The 27,481-nt window shown below is 53.7% G+C and overlaps 1 protein-coding gene and 1 long non-coding RNA gene across 6 annotated transcripts in view; one reads left to right on the top strand and one right to left on the bottom strand.

The window, feature by feature from the left end:
* Positions 1-25,485, bottom strand: part of USP2 (ubiquitin specific peptidase 2) — a 27,734-nt gene extending 2,249 nt beyond the window's left edge. The window contains exons 1-12 of one of the 3 annotated variants that reach the window (XM_017870489.1): positions 25,217-25,485; positions 15,883-16,697; positions 3,031-3,081; positions 2,396-2,519; positions 2,090-2,201; positions 1,883-1,993; positions 1,632-1,696; positions 1,009-1,112; positions 840-920; positions 615-693; positions 339-446; positions 43-163 (exon numbers count right to left, since the gene is read on the bottom strand). In XM_017870489.1, coding sequence (XP_017725978.1) covers positions 43-163; positions 339-446; positions 615-693; positions 840-920; positions 1,009-1,112; positions 1,632-1,696; positions 1,883-1,993; positions 2,090-2,201; positions 2,396-2,519; positions 3,031-3,081; positions 15,883-16,656 — 1,730 coding nt within the window. In that variant the 5' untranslated portion in view covers positions 16,657-16,697; positions 25,217-25,485. Of the gene's footprint in view, positions 1-42; positions 164-338; positions 447-614; positions 694-839; positions 921-1,008; positions 1,113-1,631; positions 1,697-1,882; positions 1,994-2,089; positions 2,202-2,395; positions 2,520-3,030; positions 3,082-6,995; positions 8,115-15,882; positions 16,698-22,712; positions 22,818-25,216 lie in introns of those variants that run through there. The other 2 variants (XM_017870488.1, XM_017870490.1) reach the window with 2 other exon arrangements.
* Positions 25,486-25,575: 90 nt separating this feature from the next.
* Positions 25,576-27,481, top strand: part of LOC108528614 (uncharacterized) — a 117,724-nt gene continuing 115,818 nt past the window's right edge. For all 3 annotated transcript variants that reach the window (XR_001885233.1, XR_001885232.1, XR_001885231.1), the window contains exon 1: positions 25,576-25,665. This is a non-coding gene — a long non-coding RNA (uncharacterized LOC108528614). The remainder of the gene's footprint in view (positions 25,666-27,481) is intronic.

Raw genomic sequence — 27,481 nt, 5'->3', positions numbered from 1 at the left:
CCTGGGGAAGGTGGGTGGCTCCAGCCCTGCTCTGGCTCTCACCTGGAGTCGTTGAAAGTGTGCCACTCGCCTGTCCCTGGACTGCGACAGTAGGCTGTGTAGTGGCCACCCATGGTGGTTCCGGAGTGATTGGACACAGCATACAGGTTGTAAACAGCATGGTCTGAGGAGGAGGCAGCTGTCAAGCCCCGGAGGCCCCCCTGCCCCGACTTCCTCCCTCTAGCCTCTCCTTCTGGGTCTCTCAGCAGCTGGTGCTGGCAGCGCCCCTTCTTCCCGCCCTCCCTCCGGCCTTGCACACCTGCGTCTTCATTCTGTCCTGTCTACTGGAAGATACTCACTGGTGTTTTCTGAGGCAAATTCTCTTAAGTCCAGGTCTCTTAAAGGGAAGTTCACAAATGTTGTGAGCTTGCTGGTTCGGATCCTGGATTCTGAGAACCGCTTCAGATCTGGCATTGACGTGAGTCAAGGATAGTCAAACCAATGCAGAAGTGCAGACAACAAAAGGAAAGCCTACATGGTCCGTTTCTTCTGACTCTGCTCCCCTCACCTGTTGGCCCCTTGTCATCAGTCCCCCTTGAAAGTCATGTCCCAGCCCTGATGGATCTTAAGGATACGGAGCACCAAGATCTTTGGGAACCTCTGGATGGAGAACTTCTTTATACACCGTTTTCTGCCTCGGCAGCGACAGCATGTCTGAGAGAGAAGACAAACACAAAGAACTTGTGGGGGAAGTCAGTGGGCCCCAGTCCAGTCACTCCTCAGCTGGATCTGCTGGTATCAGCCTCTTCCCAGTAGGTCCCATGGAAATTTGTTCTTGCTGTTACTGAAGGGTGACTTACTGGCTTTTCATCTCCATCAAGCACATCCTCTTTGGTGAAGAGCCTCATGCAATCCATTAATGTCACCTCAGGATAACCTCGCTGGGAAGGGGAAAAAAAGCAAAGGTCAAAGGTCAACATGAAAAGATGGGAGAGAGAGTTCAACAAGGTGGGCAACTGGGGTGCATACCTTAGCAATGGGCAGTGAGAGGTCCCAGAAGGGGTCGAAGACTGTAGAACAGTAACCACAATCTGTACACGTCAGGGAGCTCTTTAGCTGCCCAACAAAGAGATCTGGGGAAGAGAAGGCCATGAGATGCTGAAATACAGGAAATACAGCATGGTCTTCTGCACAGCATCTTTTATTTCTTTTTGAGATGGAGTTTCGCTCTGTCCCCCAGACTGGAGTGCAGTGGCGCAATCTCGTCTCACAATAACCTCTGCCTCCTGGGTTCAAGTGATTCTCCTGCCTTAGCCTCCCAAGTAGCTGGGATTACAGGTTCCCACCACGGCTCCTGGCTAATTTTTGTATTTTTAGTAGAGATGGGGTTTTGCCATGTTGGCCAGGCTGGTCTTGAACTCCTGACCTCAGGTGATCTACCCGCCACGGCCTCCCAAAGTGCAGGGATTACAGGCGTGAGCCACCATGCCTGGCCTGCACAGCATCTTCTTTCTTGCTGTTTCTGCTTTGGTTTGTTGGACACTGGGCAGAAACAGGCTTCCCCGGGACAGTGATTCTTAGGGCTTTTTATGCTCCACTCAGGCAAGAGCAGGCAACAGTGAAGATAAGCATCTTCTCTTCCATGCGCTTACCCCCGATCCTACTGTCTTCCCGTTCTAGATATTTTCTCCACATCTGTCGGCCTTTCTCATCATCACTGGGAACGGGAGAGAGAAGACAATTCAGTCAAAGCTCAAAACTTAAGTTTAAGGGTCTGTCAATCTAGATCCTTCATCTTCAAAAGTAAATCAGATTCTTCCCAAATCATTAACCCCAAAGTGGTGGGTAAAAATCTTGAGTTCACAAAAGTTTTGCTTCCCCACAGCATTCTCCTCTTACTTACGGAAGATGATCGAGGTTCTCAGGGTTGGACTTAGGCCTCAGTGTCACTCGGTTCACCTCATTATGGAGCCCATCCAGAAGAAAGCGAAGGAACTCCTGAGCGTCCTGCTGACTGAACCCAAAGGAAGGAGGGTGAGCAACACCTCTTGTCCTAAGAACCTGCTCCTGCTGCCACCCACCCTGGAGGACATGTCTGCAAGGCCCTTACTTATAGCCAACAAAGCGCGGTGCGTATCTCTGGATCTGGGTCTTGAATTCAGATGGGCTCACCACATCATTGGGGGATGAAGTCCATATGGTCTGAATTAGTTTTGCAAACTCTATTGGAAGGAGAGAGTGTATAGGACAGCTGAGATATTTTCTATAAGAAACTCTGAAACTAGAATCCCAACAAAAAGCAAGCAGAGAAAGAAAGACGGGATAGGAGTGTCTAAGACACAACTCCTAGAACAGCCCCAGTGGAATGGAGGACCATCCAGGGGTAGGCAGGGCCACATGACAGAGGGCCCCTCACCTTCCATGAGGGCTGTGTGTGCATTGCTGCTGTGGTGCAGGTCCCGCATGTAGAGCCTCTGGAGGCAGTAATCTCTCAACTCGCGGGTGTTGCTCAGGCACTGCAGAATTGAGTTCATGAAGCACTGCAAGAGATGACCAGGCAATCAGTGGGGAGATGAGAGTCCCACCTTCCCCTCTGTTACTTACTACCAGAGGCTCTCTGGTTCATCTACCTAGAAATGAATCCTTTCATAGCCTCAAGTTCCTTTTTTCATAAGTGAAAGGGGTGAAGTGAGGCAAATCCCCACTCCAGGCATGGGTGACGTAATTGGTTATTTACTATAGAGGTGCACAAAAGGGCATGGACGCGACGGACAGAAGTGTGTGGGAAGTGATGGGCGTCCTTGAGGGGAAGGATCCAGGAGAAGAGCAGGCTGACGGGTAAAAGGGCAACTCCCTTTTAGCAGTGCTTCCTGCTGGGGATGGGTAAAGCACAGCCCAGCAATTCTGTGAAACACCAGCCGGGAAGGGCGAGTGCCAACTGGCTAAATGGGTAGGGAGTCAGCCACAACCAGGAGGGAACTTGGGTTATATGGCTCCAGTCAGGATAGTAGGGGGTGGGCCTGGGGAAGAAGCAGGCCAGGAGGAACTCACCGTGTTCCCAAGGTTTCGAAGACCAGCCAGACCCTGGGCACTCTTAGAATTCTGCAAGCAAAGAACACATGGCGATAAGGTGGAAGCAAAGATGACAGGCCTGTGCTGGGCTCTCTTGTTCAATTTTCTTTTTTCTTTCTTTTTTTTTTTGAGACGGAGTCTTGCTCTGTCGCCCAGGCTGGAGTGCAGTGGCCGGATCTCAGCTCACTGCAAGCTCCGCCTCCCGGGTTCACGCTATTCTCCTGCCTCAGCCTCCGGCGTAGCTGGGACTACAGGCGCACGCCACCTCCCCGGCTAGTTTTTTTGTATTTTTTAGTAGAGATGGGGTTTCACCGTGTTAGCCAGGATGGTCTCGATCTCCTGACCTCGTGATCCACCCGTCTCGGCCTCCCAAAGTGCTGGGATTACAGGCTTGAGCCACCGCGCCCAGCCCACTTGTTCAATTTTCTAACCAGCTAGAGTCACAGGCAGCAGGCCACACATAATATTCTTTCTTCAACTTTACCTGTCTATGTACTTTGTAGGAAAGAGGATTGAGGAATGCCTGTTATTTTCTTTTTCTTTTTTTTGAGACAGAATCTCACTCTGTCACCCAGGCTGGAGTGCAGTGGTGCGATCTCAGCTCACTGCAACCTCTACCTTGTGGATTCAAGCAATTTTCCTGCCTCAGCCTCCTGAGTAGCTGGGACTACAGGTGCGTGCCATGACGCCTGGCTAATTTTTTGTATTTTTAGTAGAGCTGGGGTTTCGCAATATTGGCCAGGCTGATCTTGAACTCCTGACCTCAGGTGATCCAACCGCCTTGGCTTCCCAAAGTGCTAGGATTATAGGCGTGAGCCACCGTGCCTGGCCTAAATGCCTGTTATTTTCAACACCCAACAAAAATATTCTTCAGGGCTTTGCTTTATTGAGTATGTATTGACTATGTATCTCCCTGCCCCCCATCTTTATATTATTCTCCATTCTCTGCTATAGTGGAGACTGGAAATTCACATATTTGGTACATATTGACTCCTTACTATAAGAAATTTCGAGTCCCAAATCCAGGTGCTATCTCAAATGACCTATATTTGTACTCCTAGAAGTCCAATATATAAAGTAGCTCTCATAATAGACACTTTGAGGAGGTTTTGAAAAGTTAAACAACAAAACACCTTGAGTTTCGATCTTCAGTTGGGAAAAACTCAAGCAAGCCTGCCATTCTGAATTGTCAGAGACAGGTGAAATTCCTTCCAGCTGAGATCAGCTCCTAAGGGCTGATTAAAGGCTGGGAGAATCCTCCCTGCCTGGCTCAGGTTTCAACATCCTGACTGGCCACTGGCTGGGAATCCTGGAGATGGCAGATTGGGCCCGCAGAGGCAAGGGCCTGGCTGAAAGTGCCACTCTTGCTGTTGGCCCTATAGCGGAGGCGGGTGAGGGGGCTGGAGAGAGAACAGGTGCTGGATCGAGGACTCTGAGCTTATTTGTCAAGGTCTCTTGGCTAATCCTGGGCATATCTCCAAGGAGTCAGAAAACCTTCAGGCTCAAAGGGTTAAAGAAACAGTTTGCAGATGAGTCTGCCACCCCCTCTCTCAGGGAGGGGACTGGGAGCAGGCAACTCTGGAGCAACACTGGGGCATGCGTGGGGCCAGCTCAGCCCTGATCAGAACAGGAGCCTGAAATAACTCAGCTAAAATTACTCATGCCGTGTGCTGACAGCCTATGAGGCTGTCAGCAGCTCAAAGCCCATGAGGTTGTCAGCTGGGGGGGGGTGGGGGAAGGAGCAGGCTGAAGGAGGGCTTTTCTCAAGAACTGCCTTACCGATCCCACAAGTAAGAGGATCCCTTCCTGGCCAGCTGTCAGGGCTAGCCCTAACAGGTAGGGAAGAAAAATATACCCAGAAAAGAGACCCAGTTTAAACCTGCAGCTAGAGAGAAAAGCCAATTGGCAGCAGGTGGGATATAAGCATCCTTGGAGAACTTGGCTAGGGCTGGCAGTATATGGCCCCAAACAACATCTGAATCTGACTTACTGACAGTAACAAGAGGGCCACAACGGAAATAATTCCCTGGGACAAAGACCTTCTCAGCATATTCCAGAATAGGTGAAATGCTGCAAAAGTCTCCATGTTGCCCACTCGGAACTAAATGTTAAAGCTTGCCCCCAACAGAATACCCACCCTCACGTCTATTTTTGGCAGTGCTTTATTAGTTCCTAGCCCCCGTGCCTCAGATGACATCTGTCTAAACAGGCTGCAGGGGAAAGCATTCTACCACTGGTGACCGTGTCAATGTTCACCAAAGCAGGCCCTCAGCTGAGACAATAGTCACTCAGCGCTAATGGAGGTGGGGAAATGGGAAAACGGAGTCATCTGTCTACAGAAGCACTCCTGTGGTGGTTTAAGATGTTGACACTTAATTCTCACCCAGCAGTGAGGGGCAAGAAGGACACTTTGTCACCCACGATTACCATTCTTGACGATCTAACCCCTCTATTGGCCTGGGGAGTGGGGAGATGGGAGAAGCTCCTTTAAGGCGTCGTTAGGACCCTTGGTGGTTGTGTTTTAGGGTGGGAGTTGATGCCTTTGTCTACAATTTCCTGAGCTCAAAACCACATGCCAATTTCTAGGTGCTCTGTGTAGAAGGCGGGTGGATAACAGGAGTGGGGGCGACAGAGGATGGGGGAGCGGGGCTGCTCTATGCCCAGCCAGATATTCTTCTGCCAAGAATAGGAAATCAGGAGCTCCAGGGAAAGTCAGCACTTTTCATTTCAGAGGGGAACAAAATGTCCCCAGAGTGACCTTTCTTACAGGACAAACAATCCTACCTCAGGGTCGACAGGGAGAAAAGGGGCTAGAACTTCAGAAGGTGGGAGACCCTGCACAGCCAGCCTCTTTTGGCGAAAGCCAGAGAAGGAATTGACCCCAGGTGTGTTATGCTGGGACACATGTGCAGAGTTGAGAAAGTTTGGACCCAGTCTTCCTTCCACTGAGCCATCAGCAAACCTAGTTTTGACTCAGTAGCAAGCACTGTTGCAGGGAGCAGATGGCACCTCCACCGTCAGCAAATAGCATTCACCTTCTAGAGGAGGAGCGGGGACTCAGGAGAGCCCTGCCTGGGTGAATGCGGAGGTAGCATCTGGGCACCCTTCGGTAGGAGAGGCCGAGGTTTGTGTCTTCACACTTGAGACCCCAGTCAAGGGCTTTCCCGCCTACCTCACCTGTGTGGTGAGGGTCGCCCCAAGTCCTGGCTGCCGCTAGGAAGCCTGGTGTGGCCCTGGCACGGGGCAGGGCACGCACTGCCAGCATGGGAGCTGGTGCCTGTTACATAAGACCTGTCAAGCTCGGGCCCCTATCCCTTCCCCAGGCGGGCAGCGCCCAGCCTCGGCCTCGGCATTCCCCTGGGGGCTGCTTCCTCGGAGGGACCCGCTGCCCGCTGCAGAAATGGAGAGGACGGAAAGAAGGGGAAGTTGCCCTCTGTCACCTGTCTGCACCTCCTCTGCCCTTCACAGGGTCAAAGGACCCCCGTCACCAACCCTTGGGAAAGAGTCCTTGGTGGACACTGAGGGGGAGGCGGCCCCTTTCTGCCCAGCCTTCCTGGCCGGGGTTTGGCCTCGGAGGAATACCCCTGCAGGGTCCAGCGTGCTGCCCTCGCACACCGACCGAGACCCAGTCAAGGTTATGCTTTCCTGCACCTGTCCTGATAGGTGCCAGGAATTGAGAGGCCAAGAGCCACCACCTGGTGCCGGGGTCACCGAGAGGGAGGGGGAAAGGGGGCCTCCTCGGACATCCACCAGGGGAGGGGACCGCGAGTAAGCGTGCGATCACCTGGGGAGGGGGCATTCCTTGCCAGGAGACCCTGGGAAAGGAGGGGTGGGGGCTGGGAAGAATCCGTCCCTTCACCTAGGGGCGCGTGGCGGGCAGGGGCCAGGGAGAAGGCGGGACCCCAGGCTCTCGGCGCGGGGGTCTCGGAAAAGGGCCCGCGTACCTTGGCTTTGTTGAGCAGGAGCCCCACGAAGGTGGAGAGCAGCAGGGACGGGGAGAGAGGGGAGCGCGGCCGCAGCTCCTTGGCGAGGGCGGGAAAGGGGGCGGCGGGGGGCTCCTCGGGCAGGGTCACGGTGTACGAGGTGCGCATGCTGGGGGGCGGGCGGCGGGCTTTGGCCCTCGCTTAACGTTGGCAGCGGGGGCGCGTGGGGAGTCCCCGCGCGGTGCCACAGTCCGGACGCCGAAGCCGGCGGGACCGCCACAGGACACTGTCCGCGGCGCCCGGAGGTAACCGTTACCGCGGGGCCCGAACGCGCGCTCTTCCGCCTCAACCTCCCCGGCGTGCGCCGCCAACCGCCCGGGTCCCTGCTCTCGCTCTCCGGCCGACTGGCTGGCTAGCCGGCGCCTCTGGCTCCGCGACGTCAGCGCTGGGGCGGGGCTAGGCCCACAGCCCCGCCCCACCCCGCCTCCGTCCCGCCCCCGGCGCTCGCACGCGGACCCGAACAAGGCAGCAAGGTCGGTCCTCCCCCGCCAGGCCTTACCCGCGCTCTGCGGCGCCCCAGCCCGCTGACCCCGGCGAGGCAGGCCCGCGGGGGAGGCAGGACCGGAGCCCGGAGGCCCTGGCCGGCCTCGGGGTTGAGGCTTAGCTTAAGTGATTTTTGGGGCCCGTAGAGGACATCTCCCCAAAACCCAGTGTCAACCGGGTGAACTTCCCCCAAGGCAGCATTACACTTCCTAACTCTTGGGGGGGGCTGCAAACCATTTTGAGAACGTGATGAAAGCTCTTCTCTCTTCAGGGCGAAATACGCATATGCACAAAGTTTTGTCTAGCGTTCTGGGGGTGCTCAGGCCCTGGTGAAGCCCCAAATTCATGCAATCTGTGGAGGTCAGTGGGCCCAGGTTAAGAAGATAGACCTTCACGGCCTAGGGGCTGAGCTGCCCTCCTTGTAACAGTCCTGTCTGGCCTGTTTCAAGAGAGGCAGTGCCCATATTTTATAAGGCCCAATAGGTCACCTTCTCACTTGGCTTCTGAAAAGAAGCTTTTCTGGTCTCTTCTAACCAATTACCCAGCTCCAGCTCTCCCACTCTCAAATTTGACTTGTTTTGGGGAGCTGGGGAGAAAGTAATAAATAGTGGGGAAATAGGCGCTCAGCTGGCATGGTGGCGAGTGTTCTACTCTGACCCTAAGCACAGCCATGCTTGAAGATCAGGGGTCTTTAGGTTTCATTTCTGATGCTCCACCCCTCCACCTAACAGGGAAGCTCACGAATCTGCCTAGAGAAAGTGTCTTGTTTGGAGCTTGCTGGCTATTTTTAGCCAGTATTTTTAGCATTTAAAAATACTCCAAGAGGCAGCAGTGTATGCTGTTACTCATCTGTGGGCTCCTTCTGTTCCTTCTGGTGTGCTCATCCCCACATGTACACGCACACATGACCACAGCTACATGGGGACTGTGTCCAGGACACACGTATGGCGGTACCCTAGGCCACCCGCAAAGCAGCAATTTCATGCCAATGAGAGAGGGGTGGGGACAGTTGCCCCCTCCCCTGTGTGCCAGCAGTGTGGTGGGAGGAGGGGGCAGGGGACAGGAACCACAGGCAGTCTGCTTGTGATCAGTGAGAGTGGGCATGTGAGGACGGGTGATCTCTACAGTCACTGTCCTCACCCAGACTCTGACTGAACCTGGACCCTGGACAAACTGCAGCAGCCTTTCTCCAAGCCTCCTTTCCAGCCAAACGCTTTCAAGCCAGCCCTACACCATCTGAAGCAATGTTTGCATCTGATCATCTGATCACAACTAGAGCACCTGCCCTTGCATCCAGTCCCGAAGCCTCAGGTAGCCTTTCTCCAAGGCTGTCTGTCCACAGGCCCACCACCCTCAGTCTTTGACCACTGCTGTCGAGCAGCCTGTGCTTATCCTCTGCTGAAAAACCAAAACTGCCACTCATTAAGTACTTATTAGATCCCAGGAACCAGGTTAAGGGTTTTATATATATTATCCCAGTTAATTTCTATAATAACATCATGCTGTAGTAACTATTACCTCTATTTTATTTATTTTTTATTTTATTTTATTTTTTTGAGACAGAGTCTCGCTCTGTCACCCAGGCTGGAGTGCAGTGGCACGATCTTGGCTCACTGTAACCTCCGCCTCCCGGGTTCAAACAATTGTCCTGCCTCAGCTTCCGGAGTAGCTGGGATTACAAGTGCGCACCACCATGCCCGGCTAATTTTTGTATTTTTAGTAGAGATGGGGTTTCACCATGTTGGCCAAGCTGGTCATGAACTCCTGACCTCAAGTGATCCACCCACCTCAGCCTCCCAAAGTGCCAGGATTACAGGCGTGAGTCACCACGCCCAGCCTATTACCTCTGTTTTATAGGTGAAGGATCTTAAGCCTAGAGAGGTCAAATGACTTTCCAGGACTGCAAAGTTAATAAATGACAATGTGGGGCTTTGTCTTACAGCAAAACCCACGCTTTTAACAGGAAATTCTGAGATATACTTCCTGCTCTCTGCCAATTACCTACTTGTAAATTCTGCCTAAAATTTGCATCTTCCAAAAGACTTCCCTAATTAACTCCACCCAGCTCTAAACTCTCCATTACTGCATATCCTCAGTCTACGCGCATTCAGTTTGCATGGTGTTAATTTATCTTAATATGTTTATCTTTGTTTTGTAAGTGTTTCAAAGAGTCCTATAAATAGTCTTAGATTGTGTGTGGCTTGTCATGGTTGTGCCAGCACACCGAAACCTCCTCAAGGGCAGGGTTGTGGGTTCTCTTAGTGGGTTCTTAATAAACAGTGTTGATCTTGTCTCTAAAGAGGGCCAGACCAGGCTCTGCTGGGAATCCTGGGAGTCCCACTAAGCCTCAGAGGGTGGGGTGAGTCTGGTTTTGCATGTTGAACACATGTGCTGCTGGGCTTGGGGGGACCTGCCCAAGAGGTGCTCACCCACCATAGCATTTGGCCTGTTTCTACGTGACTTAGACACAGTGATGTAAGCACTTCCACCCAGGACATCTGGGTGTTCTGCTAGCTTGCTCTCCCTCTTCCCTGGGATTTAGGAGGTTAGAGGGGTTGCTAGGACCAGGGAGGGCCAGAGGCGAAAGCTTTAGTGTGGGAGCACTTTGGGAAGTCTGGGGTGGGAGGAAAGAATTCACACAGGGTCCAGTCTAGTCAAGCAGGTCTGACTGCTGCAGGACACGGCCACAAAGGACCTTGGCTCATCTCTCAGCCAGCCAGGTCTCTGTGAGACCCTTTCTCTTCACTGCCATTCTTGGAGTGGGATGGATACAAAGGATAGAGGCTTCTGGCATCTGAATCTGGCTCTGGCTCAGTGACTCTCTGTGCTTCAAATACACTAAGCTAATCTGAGTTGGGCTCATTCCTGCATCCTGACTGCTGTTCCTCAGAACCTGGACTTGGCCTGCTTCCCCTGTAGGATAAGTAATTGTTTTCACCTTAAGTCCTTCCTGGCATGAGATGGAGTGATATAAATGAAAGTCAGGGCTAGCTCTATGAGGGCAGGGACTGAGAGTATCCTGCTTCTCTCAGATCTGCGTGGGCAGCTTGGGCCAGGGTTTGGGGACACTGCTGGGGCTAAGGCAGATGTCTCAAAGCCTGGCTCCCAGCATGTGCCTGCAATTACCACAGCAAATGGACAGACCGGTGGCCTGATTGATTGATGGATGAAAAGGTAGGGGCTCTGAGTCCTTGTTAGGGGTTGAGCTTTTGCTCCACAGTGCACCTTGGGGAGAGAGGGTCAGCCCATCCTCCCCACTCTCTGTAGGAAGGTCTGCTTCCCTGCATGACATGGACCCCAAGAGGCCAAAAGCTCTGCACTCCTTTGAGGCCAGGCAGTCTGGCCTGAACCAGCTGGATTCCAGAGGCCCACACAGCTCCTTCTTTTGCATATGTCTCTGTCTGGGGTACTAGTTTTATGTATATATTGAGGTGAGAAGGTACAAGGGGCCACGTGTGCAGCTTTGGGCTCTGAACATGATGTTCATTTCTGCAGCCGGTGGTCAGTGGAGCGGCTCCCCCAGGGGCAAGGAACATTTTGCCAGGCTTGGATTAACTTCTGCATTGCTGAGCCCCACCCCAGCACCACATTAACTCATGAAGACATCCTGGAGTGGGGGTGGAGGAGGAGGTGGGAGGATGGTGCTGGGCACCGATTGAGAAATTGAGCCTGGATAAGGCAGCACCAAGGCTAACAGCCAGGATACAGCCCACAGCCGGTCTGCAAGGGATGGCGACATCAGTGTCTTGCTGATTCTAGTCACAAACCACAAACCCACTGCCCTTTCCTTTGTAGCAGCTAGTACAGCTCCTGGTCAAGGGGTCCCTCTGGCTTAAGGTCCTTTAGTGACCTTCTCATGCTGCCAACACAGATTCATGACTTCAGGAAGTTCAACCTCCTCAGGGTGGCTGAGTGAACCTGGGGTGGGAGTAAGTGAGGACAGACCCCAGGATCTCAGGCTGCCAAGCTGGACAGACAAGGCAGCAGAGATGCAGGCCAGTATGGCTGCATGAACGGTGCGAGAACACGAGGAACGAGAGGCGAGTTGTACTTCTCACCTAGGAGCTCCAGGACAGCCCCTGCTATCCGTAACTTGTTCTCTTTGGAGTAACCTCCGCTCACTGCAGGGCAGCATTCAAGTCCAAAGTCCCACCCGAGGGAAAAAATCACATGACCTCAGCTTATATAATCTCTCTGTCACTGAACAGCTGGAACCCAAGGCTTCTGAAGATGAGTCAGCAGCCCCAGTGGCAAATAGGACCCAGGTATTCAGTTTCCCAGACCTTTTGCTCCTAGAAACAGGTCCTGGAGCAGAGGGCCAGGGTGTCGAAGAGACTGGGTGGGTGAGAATAGGCTGGGCCAGACTCTGAGCCTCGGCCCTGGCTCTGCGTCCGAGTTGCAGGTGCCCAGCTTGCTGACTGTGCTCTGGAGGGCCCTGGGCCAATCCCTGGCTCTTCTTGGGGAGAGGAGAGGGTGGCCTGGACAGGGCGGGGCAAGGGCTGGGCAGAGGCCAGTGGGCAGAATGCCAGGACTAGGGAGGAGCAGCTGGAGGGGTGGAGCAGAGGGGGATTAGGAAGGATTGTAGGGGTTAAAGCGCAGCCCTGGCAGGGCTCAGTGGGAACAGCTTGTCCTTCCATAGGCCCCGGGAACAGGAGAGGTGGGGCAGAGTGGGGAGATGACAGGGTTGGGACTGGGGCACCTGGCTCTCTGCAGGGCTGAGCCACCTGGACTGACTTGGAGTCCCCACTGGGGGTAGTGAATGCTTTTTTTCCACCATCACTGTTCCTCCTCTCTGCATATTAAGCAGAAGGTGGAGTCTCAGGAGAGGCCCTGGTTATACAAGTGCTGAGCTGCACCCCCCTGGCCTGGCATTTTGTTGGTGCTTACACAAGCATGGGGAGGGAATAATTCTGAATTTATGTGGTGCCCCCTGCCCCCCGCCCCCGCCAGCTCTGTACTCATGCTCAGCTGAGTCTGTGATATTCAAAGGTTCGTTTTGAATGTTACTGTTAATGAGGGAAAGAAGTCTGGCTAGAACTGTTCTCCCTGGTCACAGCCTGCTGTTGACCTCCCTTAATGAATGCCAGCTGTAGCTCCGGTCAGCTACCCTGAGAACCCCCTGGGACACAGGATGTACTTTTTTACCTCTCTTTCTCCCACCGGGTTGGTACGGGTGGGGGGCTTCCTACTCTAGTCAGCTGCCAAATGCCCCCTTTCTATGATCTCTTTTCCCCTCTTAAGTTTAAATGACCTCTTCCACAGCATTTTATTGATTTCACATTCCTCCACCTTCATTATTTGCTTTGAGCCTCACGGCATGCTTGTGAGGTGGGCAGGGCAGGCGTGATTGTTTCCTTTTATAGTCTAGGAAATACAGCCCAGCTGATAGGTGTCCAAGGTTAGAGCAGCCAACTGCTCCTTCCACTGGTCACGAGCAGCCTGTCCCAGCCTCAGATGACCTCTCCCTTTCCCTCCACCTGTGACACTCAAGAACACCCAGGGCTGCCCTCCCATTGTACCTATTTAATAACTTATTTCTCAGCCAGGTGTGGTGGCTCACACCTGTAATCTCAGCGCTTTGGGAGGCCAAGGCAGGTGGATCACCTGAGGTCAGGAGTTCAAGACCAGCCTGGCCAACATGGTGAAACCCCATCTCACTAAAAATAACAAAATTAGCCTGGTGTGGTGGTGCATGCCGCTAGTCCTAGCTACTTGGGAGGCTGAGACAGGAGAATCACTTGAGCCCGGGAGGTGGAGGTTGCAGTGAGCCGAGATCACACCACTGCAGTCCAGCCTGGGTGTGACAGAGTGAGACTCCATCTCCAAAAAAACAAAACAAACTTATTTCCCTAAGTGAATTGTGAAGGCATTGAGGGCAGGGATTGTTGCTCGCACACATCTCTTGCCTCCCAAAGCACCGGAAGGGTACAAGGAGGACTAACATTTATAAGGCAACGTGCCAGCCCCTTTCACATACATTATGTTTTCATTCCTCAAGTAATCTATGAAGTGGGAACTATGATCACTCATTTTATAGAGGAGGACACAGTTTCAGAAGCTAAGGGACCTATCTGAGGTCACACTGCTAGTAAACTGAGCACCACAAATGAGTGCCTCAGAAGGCAATATCCCCAGATGGAGATCTAGAAAGAAACTGGACCCAGTTTTAGAAAGAAGTGGTCCAGGCCCCACAAGCAGGGTTGTTCCCACCTCAGCAAGATGCACTCTGCTCCAGGAAATGAGGATAAGAGGGGTGGAGAGAGCGGGGTGAGGTTAAATAAAGGTTTTGTACCATTGACCCTGGAGAGGCCTCTGCTGGTTGGCAGTATCTTCTGGGGCATGAGCTCAGAATGAAACACTAGCTCAACTGCAGGGCATTCCCAGCTAAAGCGCCTTATGAGTTGCTTCTGGATGAGGGTGGCTGAGATTGTCCCAGGGCAATCTGCCACTTCTTTGAGATCCTCTCTCAAAATTCTCTTCACCTTGGCCCTGGAGCCGTGGGGAGGAGCCAGGGTTGTCCCTTCTGGAGAGGTGGAGGGCAGCAGACCCCCAGGAGGGTTGGGCCATGCCTTTGCGGGGAGGAGGCAGATTCCCAGTGGAATCTGACCCCCAGTAAAGGAGAATACTGGCTGCTGTCATGGTTGGGGCTGAGGGTGGGTCTGTAGTTTAGTCTGTGGTGAGGTTTTCCATCTCAGCAGGCCTAGAGATCACCCAAAGAGCTTGTGGAAAGAGCAGCTTCCCAGGCCCCATCCCGAGAGAGTTTGTGTCAGTGGGTTTGGGTGAATCGTTAAGCCCTGCAGTGACTCTGACACAGGGAGTCTGCAGATCCCACTTTAAGGAGCACTGCTGACCATGAAACAACCCTTCTCTTCTGAGCAAGGGGAGGGAGCCCTGCAGAGGCTTCTAGGACCCAAACCCCTCTGAGGAGAGCCATATTCTAATTGCCCTGGGGATGAACAGCACCAGCCGAGTCCAAATGAATCCTGCTCCACCACAAGCCCAGCACATGGCCCCCTGAGAGCTGATACTTTCCCCCCAGGCCAGCTCTGTTGTGACACGTCTCTTCTCCACTCCTTTCTACAGTGGATCCAGCCCTGCCTTGTCAGGTTCTGAATGTTCTGGGAGGCACCAGCATTTCTATCTCCTGTGCCACTTCACAGATGGCACAGCAAAGCCAAGACTCCCTAAGTAATATTATCAAAGTTGCCCTCTCAAGATGTTTACTTATGCAAGCTTCAGGGTCCTGCCCCTAGTCCTGAACCCCTGCTGCATTTGTCTGGATCAGCCCTCCAAGCAGCATTTCTTGCTGTGGCAGGCTGTTGTTTTCAAAATGTACTTGTCCTAGCAGTAGGGAGGGGTATGTAAGGTAATGGAGGAGACACAGCACCCAGCCCTTCTGTCCATATGCTTGCCTGTCCATCTGTCCACCTGCCACTACCCATGTATCCACCCACCCACCTATCCCACCACCCACCCATCCATCCATCCATCCATTCATCCATGCAATCAGCAGGTCAGCTCCCGTTGTGGGAGGCACGCGGCAGGGGATCTAGAGATAGGATTTCTTTTTCCTCCTCTGAGAGCTTGCCACCTAATGGGCACACTAATAACTACAGAAAGGCAGATGTCGTCAGTGCCCCAAGAGAGGCGCGTTCAGATTAGTTGTGAGCGAGGCCATGCCAGCCCTTGGTCAGTCTCCAGCAGAGCCTCTTCCCTCATTCCAGCTGAGGCAGGGCTGGAATAGAGGTATTGGATTGTCTCAGGCCCTAGATAAACATTTCTCCACTACTTTCTCCAAAGCCAGATGATAAGCCTTGCTGTCTGATACCCTAGTCCTGAGCATGCCAGTGTCACTCAGAGGAGAGTCCCTCTTCCCCTGATGTCTTATGTCCAAATGTAAAGCCAGGTCTCAGGGCTAGGGAATAAAACCTGCACAAGAAGGGAGATGTAACCGCAGCAAGGATGCCCTCCTGCCACTGGGTGCACTGGTGGTCTGGGGCCCCCGCATCCAGCCCAGGTCAGGGCAGGGCCTGCAGGAGACACTGGCATCTCAGATGGAAAAGGAGAAGGTGAGAAGAGTGGTTCACTGGGGGCAGCAGAGCATTCCTGAGAACACTACTGGACTATCCTCGAGTGCACAGGCCCTGAGTGGGCTTTCTAGGCAGAGTGGGAAAGCCCCTCCCCTCGGCACAGAGCCCCAGGGGCACCAGACGTGCCGGGATGACCTCTCTTGTTTGTCTCCACCAGGAGCAGCCACCGGCTGCTGTCAATCAGCAGTCAGGTTGGGAGTCAAGCCCTTAGCCTGGCTGTTCTCCAACAGTGGCTGCCTCCCTAGCCCATCCCTGGTCCCCAAGGGTAAACTCACCATGCTGTCTCTCCCCGGGGAGCTGGAGCGGCTGGGCCCAGGGGCCTGACCCTTTCCCTTCTCCCACAGCGTGTAGCGGCCAATGGGTCGGAAGGTTGGGCTGAGGATTTCAGGGACTCGTGAAAGAGGGGTCTGGGAGGGCACCTGAGATGCACTGCCCTTGCGACCATAGTTCTCCAGGTAGTCCACCAGGTACTCAGGGCGGCTGGCTGCCTGGTAGAGCCCCTGCAGGGTGCAGAGCTCCTTGCGCGTCCGGGCCAGCATGGGGCTGCGACCCAGGTTCCCGGGGTCTATCCGGTAGTTATCTGAGGTCCGGAGGCTGGAGAAATCCCGGGCCAGGTCTGATTGGCTGTCCGACTTCTGGGTTAGGGTCACCCCCTGGTCATAGGCATTCATGGGCAGGTAGCTGAGGCAGTTGTTGCTCACTCCATAAGGGAATCCACTGCCCCCACTGAGGCCACTGCCTGAAGGCCGCTCAGTACCCCGGGTCTGGCTCTCTGCCCGCTTACCTCCCCCAGTGATGTCGGGTCTCAGCAGGGGGCGGCCCCGGTCATAGTCCAGGATGGAGGAGGGGCCATAGGTACGGGGACGGGTGAGGAAGCTGCTGGCAGGGACCGGCTTGAAACCAAGTTTCTCCTTCTCCAGTAAGGAGGCAGCCAGGTTGGCCCCGTAGGAGGAGGGGGTGTAGGCACCATAGCCCGACTTGGAATAGTGGGCATCTGTGTAGCGGGCTGATTCTGTGTAGCGCTTCAGGGTGGAGGAGAGCTGGGACATCCTTCAGGGTCGCACTCAATGGGGACTGGGAGCCTCATGGGCTGAAAGACAAGGAGAGTAGTTGTCAGAGGGCCCTGCCAGGTGTTGGGCTCCCACAGACCCGCTCCCCATCCCTAGCTGGGCCAGAACCTCAGAGCTCCCAGTCCATTTCCACAAGAGGCAGGCTGGCTGCTGAGAAACACACATGCACACAAGTGTGCACACAGGCTTGCTTGCACCTGTGTGTTCACGCCTCAGTGAGAGTGCAAGGGATGAGGTGGCTTTTATATGCCACACAGGGAGTCAGCACATCCTGGCCATTCAAAGACTCAAACACGCAAGCAGGGGCTACCCGACCTCCACAGCCCACCAAGCCGCACAGTCTTCCAGCTCAAATCCCATTGCCTCAGCAACTGCAGAAACTCTTGAGCTGGGGAGATGCCACAGACCCCTGGGTTGAGAATGCTGGATATTTCAGGAGTTAAGACCACTTCTGTCCCTTCTGACTTATGTGATGAGCAGGTGTCTTTTTGGAAACCTAGACTGTGCTGGAATGACCTGAAGATCATTTGGTCAGATCCCCTGTGAGGCCAAGGAGGCTCAGGAGAGGAAGTAATGGGGTGTGGGTGGGCAGGGGAGGCCGTGAGTGAGCATGCAGCAGCGAGGGGCCAGAACGTGGTCTCCAGACCCTTTCCCCAGACACCAGCACCTGCTGCTGGTCCCACAGTGAGGGACACTCGTGAAGTAGAACCCACTCACGTCACTGAGCTAAGCTTCTGTTCTAAGTGGAGTTAGGGCCCTGAGCCTCCCAAGAGTTCCTCTACCAACACAGGGTTCCTCTACCAACATGGATCCGGATCCCAAATTGGTCCTGGTGATGTTTGTGCAAAGGGGGCCCCCTACAGTCCCAAATCTTGCACTGCATGTGGCATTCCCAGTCCTTCCCTGTTGCAGTCCAGCAGCTGGGGAAGGCCTAGTGAAGGAACACAGAAACTGCTGAATGTGGAGTTTTGAAAGCCCTGAGGATCATGAATTTTAATCTATCTGTTGTACAGATGGGAAAAGTGGTGCTTATTTCTCCCCAGCCACACACCAGCAGAGCCAGGACTGGAATCCAGGTCTTTGAAATCCTGGCCAGTGTTCTTTGCACTTAACCTTGAGTTACCACCCCCTCATCAGATTTAGGGTCAGTTGGGGACCCCCAGAGGCCTTCCATTGGCGTAAACGTGCAACCTGTATCCAATGGGGCTGGAGTGGCAGAGGAGCAAGTAGGGTCAGAAGCCTTTCCTCGAGGGCATCAGGGGCTCTTGGGGGGCTCTCTAGGGGGACGGAAGCGGAGCCATCCAGGACTCTCAGAGTGGTGGGACTTGCCCTGTGATAGACTAGCTGGGTGATTTTGCACTAATCATGTAACCTCTCTGAGCCCCAACTTCCTCATCTGTAAATAAGTAAAACCACCGTCCTCATAATTCCTACCTCACAGGGCTGTTGTGAGGAGTAAATGAGCTAACAACACGTGAAGGGCTCCACAATGCCAGTGGTTACCATCTCCTCCCCCAGCTACTTCGAGGCAGCCTGGCTCTGCCCTCTGTAGGTCTATGATAATATCAGGGCTGGCTCTCTCCCAGCCTGGCCAGCCTCTGGCCTCAGCTTGGGACACCAGGCCTCCCCATGCAGCCCCCAGCGAGAGAAGCAGGCAGGGGGCAGACATCTGGCCACTCAGCAGACACTGGCTGGGCAACCCAGCCCATCAGGGTAGAGAGGAGATGGTGCCAAACCCCAAATGCAAGGGCTTGGCAGAAAGCTCTAGAATTCCAGTCCACACAAGGCTTTGGGGTAGGTACAGGGGTGAGAGATGAGCAGGTAGCTTCCATATAGGACCCAGAATAACATTCCTTGACCCTGCCTGAGAACTCCAGCAGTTTTCAGTCCAGGCTGACATCAGAAAGGCCTGGTCCATCTTATTGTCCTTTTGCCACCTGGCCCAGGGGGCCCCGGGCCTGCATGTATACTTCTTTGCCCACTGTGCCCAGCACAACTTTCACCCCTTTCTAGGGAAAGGTAACTGGGGGATGACATCACACAGGGTTAGAGGGAAACCATAGTGGGAGAGACAGACAGAGGCACAGGGTGGGGGTGGGAGGCCTAGTCCTGCTCTGTTTCGCTTTGGAGAACTCCATCAATAATGCAAAGGCAAAGAAATTTCAGGTCTCAGGAGCTGGGCTCTGGGACACCAGGCAGCCAATCAGATACAACCCCCACAACAAGGGTATGAGCTCATGGCTCCTCCCCACAGCTCTCCCTCCCCCTCCTCCACACTAAGGCTCTCAGGGAATTGGTATTCTACGGGCAGCGCCCCAAGCCCGTGACATCCCTTGGCCCTGCTGATGACGCAGAAGTGCTGGGGCCAAACAAGGTCTAGAGGACAGGGACAGACAGCTCTGAAAGGCTTTGGAGCTGGAGGTGGGGCCACACCTCTGGCCCATAGATTCCCAGGAAGGCTCCCAAATCCCCACTCTCCCTCCCGTCTGGCAGGTGATTGCCAGACCCCTCCCCCTCCTCCCAGCAGCCCTAAGAGTCATGCCATCACTAATACTCCACGGGAGCTGCCTCTCGGCTCTGACATCTAGCTACAGTTCCCATGTCTGAGGAGAGGGTTCCTATTGGGGTGGGGGCCTTCCACGTCTTTCCCCTCCCGCAACCCACAGTTTTACTCTCAAAGGTCCTAGCACCTTCCAGGTGAAGGCACAGCCTGGGTTGGTGCCCCTTGGCATTACCTGCACAGCTGTCCCTGGAGGCCACAGAACGCACTATGGGCAGGAGAGCGGGCTGGGGCCCTGGCCGGAGTCTCGCCGCGCAAGACAGGGACAGGACGGGCACTCACATGGCTGCGAGTCTCCCTGTTGCCACAGGAACAGCCTTAACTGAATGGCCCTTTCATGGGACAGTGGGAGGCAAGCCGATTGGCTGGGATCCCCCTTACCCCTCCCTGCCTAGTGCGGGGCCCCTGCTGCCCAGCTTCTTTCACTGTTTACCCAGAGCTGGCAAGTACAGGCACGCAGCTCCAGGCAGCGCCTCCCCAGGTGTCTGCCACCTTGGACAACGGGGGCAGTCCCCTGCCCAGCTCCTCCTCCTGGCCATCTTCAGTGAGGTGTCTGGACCCTTCCTTCTGTGTCAGAGATTCCTGTTGTTTTGCTCAGTTTCCCTCTCCTGGGAGGTGCAGCAGCCTTCCTCTGCACAGAGGCACAGGGCTTCCTGTCAGGACATGTGAGCCAAGCAGCTGTCACCCCAGCCAGCTGGTGCTGGTCACCTCTGAACCAGGCCCCAGGCATGTTGAGTACTTCACATGCAGCTTCTGAGTCCATCTTCTCTGCAGCCTCACATCAGCTCTCATCGGCCTTCGCCATGTAACGCATTCTTCTAGGTGTGCTTCATACACAGAGCACCCCAAAAAGTCTTAGTGCGGGTTTAAGCTGGAGTTCTTTCAGACATAAGTGTCTCCAACTTACACACCTCTTTGGACAGATTAAATTATTTAAAGTAAAATTTAAAAAACATTCACAATTAGAAAATAAATATATAAGAAATTTAAATATGGAAACCTTCTTTTTTTTTTTTTTTTTGAGACGGAGTCTTACTCTAGTCACCCAGCCTGGAGTGCAGTGGCGCGATCTCGGCTCACTGCAAGCCCCGCCTCCCCGGGTTTACGCCATTCTTCTGCTCAGCCTCCCGGAAGATACGCCTGGGGCGCTACAGGTAACGCAGGCCACAACACTCCGCCCAAGCTAACTTTTTATGCTATCTTGTCTGTGTAAGAGCGGGATTTCGCCTGCTGTAGATGTTCCTCAGACGACAGGCATGAGTTCTCTAGTTCTCGCTGGGTCTATCTCCTGACCTCGTGATCCGCCCGTCTCGGCCTCCCAAAGTGCTGGGATTACAAAATATGGAAACTTTCAAATGAAGTTTTTAGCATTTGTATTTCTGAAGTTATTAAGGCTTAAAACTGCACTAAGGCTTGGGACACAGTGTATTAACTCACTGAACCTCCCGACTCCTTTAAGCGGTAGGTGCTGTTATAATATCCATTTGCAGATGAGGACATTGATGATGCTGGGAGTGATGTGGATTTCCCAAAGTCACACTGGGAGCAGTGGCAGAGCTGGGCTGGACCCGTGCTCTATGCTCTGTCTGCTACAGCTGACCTGAAGCCCAGACCCCTGCTTCACTCTTCCCTGGCTCTCCATGGGACGGGTCAGGACTGGGACCTGTGGGTGGGGTTTGAGGGAAGGACCGCCACAGGATCCAGGTGTCCGCCATCCGGCATCTCTACACTTCCAAGACAAGGCAAAGAAATGGGCCTCCAGGCAGTACTGGAACCTTAAATTCTCTTTTCCAACCACCTCTGCACAAGTACTCTCCTGGTGTCCCCTCCCCACGGGAGAGCCCTGGTCTCCTTCCCTCTCCTCTAGGTACAACATGGGGTGTACAGACTCCGGCAGGAGCAGCCCTCTGGATTTTCCACTGCAGGCGAATGAAAGCGAAGCCAGGTGCAACTTGAGCCCTAGAACAATACTGATCGGCCACGAGATGGTCCAGGAAGCCTCCATTTCACCCACTGTGCCAAGCCCCTGTGTGTTCCCTGGCACCAGCATCTACCCCAGCTCAGAGCCTTGGGTCCCTGGCCTGGTTATGAGCAAGTCCCTAGCCTCCTACCCTGGCTGCAGCTTGGCCCACTCCTCAAGGTACCCATGCTGGGTGAGTCAGGGGTTAAAATGAACCCCGTCCCCCTGGGGCAGCCAACCCCTTTGCTTCAGCCACTGTCACTTCCTGTTGCTCATGTTGAAGGGTTCCCTAACCTGCCCAGCCAGAGGAGGGACTTGCTCCCCAGGAATTCCAGGCACTCCTGGCCCTGGGGGCAGGGGATGGGTGATGCCCCACATCACCCATCCCCTGACCCCAGGCTTCTCTCTGCCTTCATGGCTTCTCTCTGCCCAGATCTGCTTGGCTTTCTGGGGGTGAAAGCCTGCTTTGCTACTGGGGCCTGGATAGAGAACCTCTAGCGGAGTTTCAGAAGCATGCCTAAACAGGGTTAAGTCTCTTCCCTCCTACTCAGGTGCCCAGAAAAGGTGAGTGGGGAGTCCCAGCCAGTCCCACCAGGTGGCTGGGAGCCTCCACAGTGGTGACCTCAGAGCCTCCTAAAGCCACTTGCTAACAGCATCAGAATGTGCTGACCTTGAAGGACAAGGCGGGTGAGAGGTGCCCTGTCTCCTTCCATCTGCACTCTGACCCGCCCTCCCAGCTGCTCGGGTCACCTGCTGCACTATCTGGGCACAAGTGTCTGGTCCTGGAGGATGGGATGAGGGAATCCTGGCAGGTGTAGAGGACGTGGGTAGAGTAGGGGATTGTGGGGGCAGGGGCATATTTATGCTCAAACAGTCCTTGAACTCTGCCTACTCCTCTCAGGCCCCAGGGCCTCGGCTGGGCCCCTCCTCTCCAGCCTGTCACTAGGCTCTGTCTATCAGGGGCTAGCACCCACTGATCCACCAGCTTAATCCTCTTGCCTGCCCTGGCAAGGGGTCATCCAAGGGAATTTGGGTCCATTTCTCTTTCTCCTGCTCCCAGTAGTTACCCAAGAGCTGGGGGAGGGGAGGAGGTAAGATAAAGAGATTGGAGATTAAGGCAAGAATCCTGACTGGTAGAGATGAAGTGGGTGGGCCCAGGGCAGTTTCTATAGGGTGTTCCTTGATTTGGGGTTGTGAATGGGGTGGGCATCTCTATGCTTCCAAGACAAGGCAAAGAAATGGGCCTCCAGGCAGTATTGGGATCCTTAAATTCTCTTTTCCAACGACCTCTGCCCAGGTACTCTCCTGGTGTCCCTTGGAACTCTGGTCTCCTTCCCTCTCCTCTAGGGCCTCATCTTTCCTCTGTTCTCAGCCTCCGGAGGAGCCTTTGGTCTTGCCCCTGACACCCACCAGGCCCAGTGGAGTGGCCTCTCACATGCTATCCTAGATACACTGATGTCTTTCCTCTAGGTAGAGTCCCAGAGAAGCTCAGATACCAAAGGGGCAGCTACTGACCTGTGTCCAGGGGCACTGGATGGGAGCTGGGGGCTTCTTCTTCCACAGCAGGGCAGGGAATGCAGTGGAAAGTCCAGAAGCTGGAGCCTGACTCCGGGCTGGGTAATCCGGAGCTCAGGTTACTGACTCCGATATATATAGTATCTTATCTGACCTCGCACACTCGCAGAGATGGCGAGCGCAACTCACTTGCATTCCAAGCCCCGGGAAAGTTAAAGGGGCAGTGGCGTACCCACCCTTGAGGGGCTGCTCTTTCGGGCCAGTGCCAGCCAAGGAGGTCTGCAGGGACTCTTGGAAGGGGGGCATTTTGAAGGGGAACAATGGGGAGATTCAAGAAGAAAGAGGACTGAAAAGAGCACGGAGGGGTGGGGGTGGAACTTGAGACAAAAATACGGAGAAAGTGGATTTTCTGGAGCAGTCAGTCACAGCATTAGAGAACAGGAAGAAGCCTACCATTAGCCCCACTCTTAATTCTGAGATAGAGTAGACCTAGAGAAAGAAAGCAGCTTGCTCAAGGGCATATACAGATAGCCAGAAGCAGAAAGGGGACTAGTACTCAGGTTTCAGTCCAATATTCTTTTCTAATGGACTTCTCGGCCTGGGCTTGGAGGCTAGTTCTTTCCCTTACTGACTCCGAAATAGTGGGTAAGTCACTTAAGTTCTCTGAGTGAACCTTAGCTATTTAATCTACAAAACAGGAATAATAATAATAATGGTCTATCTCAGTTGTGAGGATTAAATAAATTAATATTTGCAAATTTCCTGGCCCATAGTAAGAATTCAATAAACATGATGATTATATTGAATACTTCCACTTATTATAATTAGTGGTATTATTAGTAATGGCACCTTACCAGGAGAACTTTCCTAGGGAGAAAAGGAAGGTTACTCCTGGGGAAGGGTTCTTTTCTTTCTTTCTTTTCTTTTCTTTCTTTCTTTCTTTCTTTTTTTTTCTGAGACAGAGTCTCCCTCTGTCGCCCAGGCTGCAGTGCAGTGGCGTGATCTCGCTTCACTGCAAGCTCTGCTTCCTGGGTTCACGCCATTCTCCTGCCTCAGCCTCCTGAGTAGCTGGGACTACAAGCGCCTGCTACCATGCCTGGCTAATTTTTTTGTGTTTTTAGTAGAGACGGGGTTTCACCGGGTTAGCCAGGATGGTCTCGATCTCCTGACCTTGTGATCCGCCCGCCTCGGCCTCCCAAAGTACTGGGATTACAGGCATGAGCCACTGCTCCTGGCCGGATGTGTGCCTTTCTAATGCCAGAGAACAGTCCCACGGTTTTCTGAACTGACCATGTCCCATAACTGGGAAGGGCAAACAAGGCTTGCCATCTTCCTAGATGTCCAGTCCACCAAGCAGAGAAAGGCCAAGCCCATTTGGGCTCCTTCCCCCTCTGCCTAGAAGAATACGGCAAGTGCAGCTTCCCCCAGACCACCAGGAGAACGCTTGGCCCCTCTGGGGTGGTTCCACTCTACCTGTGGGAGGGCTCAGGATTCCAGGGCCACAGAGCCGGGCTGGGCAGGGTCACAAGAGGAAGGAACAGGGTTCTTAGCCTCTCTGGCCTTGGTGCACTTGTCTGCTCCCAGGACGTTTTCTCGATGGCTCTCCCCCAGGACTGGGAGTACCCAGCTTGGTGCCTCCACCCTGTCTTAGCACAGGCTGCTGACTCAGCCCAGGTCCTGATGATGCACTTCAGAGGACGCCCTCATTCCAGTCCTCATTCTGACTCTAGTCTGACTTGCATCTACAGCATCAAAGGAAGGGGCCTGCCTCGACCTTAGCCCAGTCAGCTCTCCTTTCCTCTGCTTTACGGGGGTCCATCTGGGGGATGTTTTCATGCCCATTCCAGGGGAGGTGAGCAGCCCCTACCACTACCTCCAGCTCAGTCCCATTCTAAAGGCAGCCAGGTCAGGAGGTAGGATGTTCACTCTTCAGGGAAGGGCTGGAATGGGTTGGCTAGGGCTTCCCTTGACTGTTGAGAAGTTGCTCTCTTGGGAGCACCGCGTGCATGCTTCTGGTTTGGGATTGGTGAGAATTTCAAAGCTGCCTCTTTCTGGTTAGGGATTGGTGGAAAATCTCCCCTTCTGCTTAATTGTTGCACACCCCCTGTCCCCAACCCCCTTTAGCAAACTGACCACATACAACCCGGGGAGCTTTAAGAGCAGCGAGTGAGCTGCACGCACACATGGGGAGGGGTGTCAGTGTCACTCTCGGGCCACATACCACCGATATACACAGGGCACAGCGAGGAGGACCCGCCGAAGCAGCATTTCCTTAGAATACACTGATCAGCACACAGATGGCTTTTCCCGGCACCCTGGGCTGTCAGCAGGCAGCCCTCACACAACTGGCAGACACAGCTGGAGCGTCCCTGCACAGCCGGCTCTCTCCCTATATTTCTAGTGTTCACTCTGCCCAGGCTGTCGTGAACACCTTACTTTCTGAGCCCCAAACCGGCACTGATCCCCGAATCCCCCCTCCCAGATTCCCGACAGGTGGCACGTACCTGCCTCTTCTTGGAGGATGGACGAGTCGAACCGGGCACAAGCATGGAGCTGCGGGTGAGTCCCGGCTGGCGATGGCGCTGGCGCTGGCGCTGGCGCGGCGCAGTCCGCAGCTGACGCAGAGAGCTCCCCAGCCTCGGGTCCTGCCTGCCTCTCTCCCACCTCCGCCGGGGTCCCAGAAGGGACCTCCCCGGGAAATCGGCGCCACCCAGCGGGCAGCCGCCTCATCGCGCCTGGGCCGGCAGAGCCACACCCCGCGTCTCGCGTCACTGAGTCGCGTCACGGCTATTGGCTAGTTCCTATTGTGGCGTCATTAGAGCCCGGCCCGGCTGGGGTCTCCCAGGCAACCGATATACACAGAGAACCACGTGGAGGAAAAGCACGCGAGTTTGGAGGGGGTGGAGCAGCAACAGAGGTGGACTGGAATGTCACACGACGGGGCAGCTGGAAGGTATTGGGAAAGAAGAGGGGTCATGGGAGAAGACTCGGAACTTGAGCCCTGGGGCGTATCAACTTCCAGTTTTTAGGGAAGGCTAAACATCCCCCACTCCCCTTCTCACCGGACTGGGGGAGGTCCTGTTCCTCAGCCTCTTCTCTTTTTCTTTACTCTCAAAGACACTCGCCGCTCATTTTACTTCCGTGGGACCAGTGATTAGTGATGAGTGCCTGAGTGGGTAAACGGAGGCACTGAGTCAATGGAAGGAATTCTCTTTGGTCTTTTCAAGAAAAAGCTGAGACAAAACTTGAATTTTTGCTGCTCCCATTACTTTTGTGTAACCTTCTCCCCACTCCCCCGATGCTGATGAGGAAAACTGCACAACCAGGTAGCTGGGTACCAAGGCAAATCCAGGTTTTCAACTTCAGCTGCTCCATCAACCCTTGCAGGTGCCCTTAACGCCTCCCATCTTCACCACAGATCTCTCTCTCCATTGCTACTCTCCTCAAGTCCTTCCTTGTCTTCTATTTGCCAGAGAAATCAGACGCAATCAGGAGGAGAATACTTACATTTCTACCTGCAAACATGTCTGAATCCATTCTTACCAGGAGCAGTGAAAGAGGCACCCTTGTTCTTGTCCAAGACGATTCCCTTCTCGATTTCAACTTTTTTTTTTTTTTTTTTTTTTGAGACGGAATGTCGCTCTTGTTGCCCAGGCTGGAGCGCAATGGCGTGATCTCAGCTCACTGCAACCTCTGGGTTCAAGCAGTTCTCCTGCCTCAGCCTCCCAAGTAGCTGGAATTACAGTCGCGCACCACCACACCCGGCTTTTTTTTTTCTTTTTCTTTTTTTTGACAGAGTCTTGCTCTGTTGTCCAGGCTGGAGTGCAATGGCGCAATCTCAGCTCACTGCAACCTCCTCCTCCTAGGTTCAAGTGATTCTTGTGCCTCAGCCTCCCGAGTAGCTGGGATTACAGGCACCCACCACCATGCCTGGCTAATTTTGTATTTTAGTAGAGACAGGGTTTCACCGTGTTGGTCAGGCTGGTCTCGAACTCCTGACCTCAGGTGATCCACCAGCCTCAGACCCCCAAAGTGCTGGGATTACAGGCGTGAGCCAGTGGGCCCGGCCCCAGCTAATTTTTTGTATTTAGTAGAGATGGGGTTTCACCATGTTATATTTCCTTAGGGCCCTCATTCCATCACTTCATTTTACAGATGGATATTGGACATGCCAGTCACTCGTCTAGAAACTGGAGATATAGTAGGGAACAAAACAGGCACAATCCCTGCCCTCAGGGAGCTTACATTCTAGTAGAAGCAGGACAATAAATAAGTAGAATATGTAATATGTTAGTTAGATGGTGCTAAGAGCTATGGGGGCACATCAAGCAAGGAGGAGGTGTGTTCGGAGAAGGTAACATTCAAGTGACCTGAGGGAGGCTAGGCGTGAACCACATGTAAATGTGTGGAAAGAATCTTCTAGGCAGAGGGAAGAGTAAAAACAAAGGTCCTGAGGTGGGAGCGACCTGCCACTTTCAAGGAAGAACAAAGTCAATGTGGCTGGAGTGAAGAGAGAGAAAGACAGGGAAAGAGTGGGAGATGTGATCAGAGAGGTAAGGGAAGGACCCAACCTGCATGTCCCCAAGACCCTTCTGAGGACTTTGGCTTTTATGGTGCTATTGAAAGGTTTTGAAACAGGGGTGTCCAATCTTTTGGCTTCCCTGGGTTATGGTGGAAGAAGAATTATTGTCTTGGGCCACATATAAAATACACTTAACATTAAAGATAGCTGATGAGCTTTACAAAAATCACCAAAAAACCTCATATAT

Source organism: Rhinopithecus bieti, unplaced genomic scaffold (assembly GCF_001698545.2).
Source record: "Rhinopithecus bieti isolate Rb0 unplaced genomic scaffold, ASM169854v2 scaffold_5002, whole genome shotgun sequence".
Classification (NCBI taxonomy): Eukaryota; Metazoa; Chordata; class Mammalia; order Primates; family Cercopithecidae; genus Rhinopithecus; species Rhinopithecus bieti.
The sequence above is the reverse complement of the archived record's forward strand: the minus strand, read 5'-3'. Positions and strand labels throughout refer to the sequence as shown.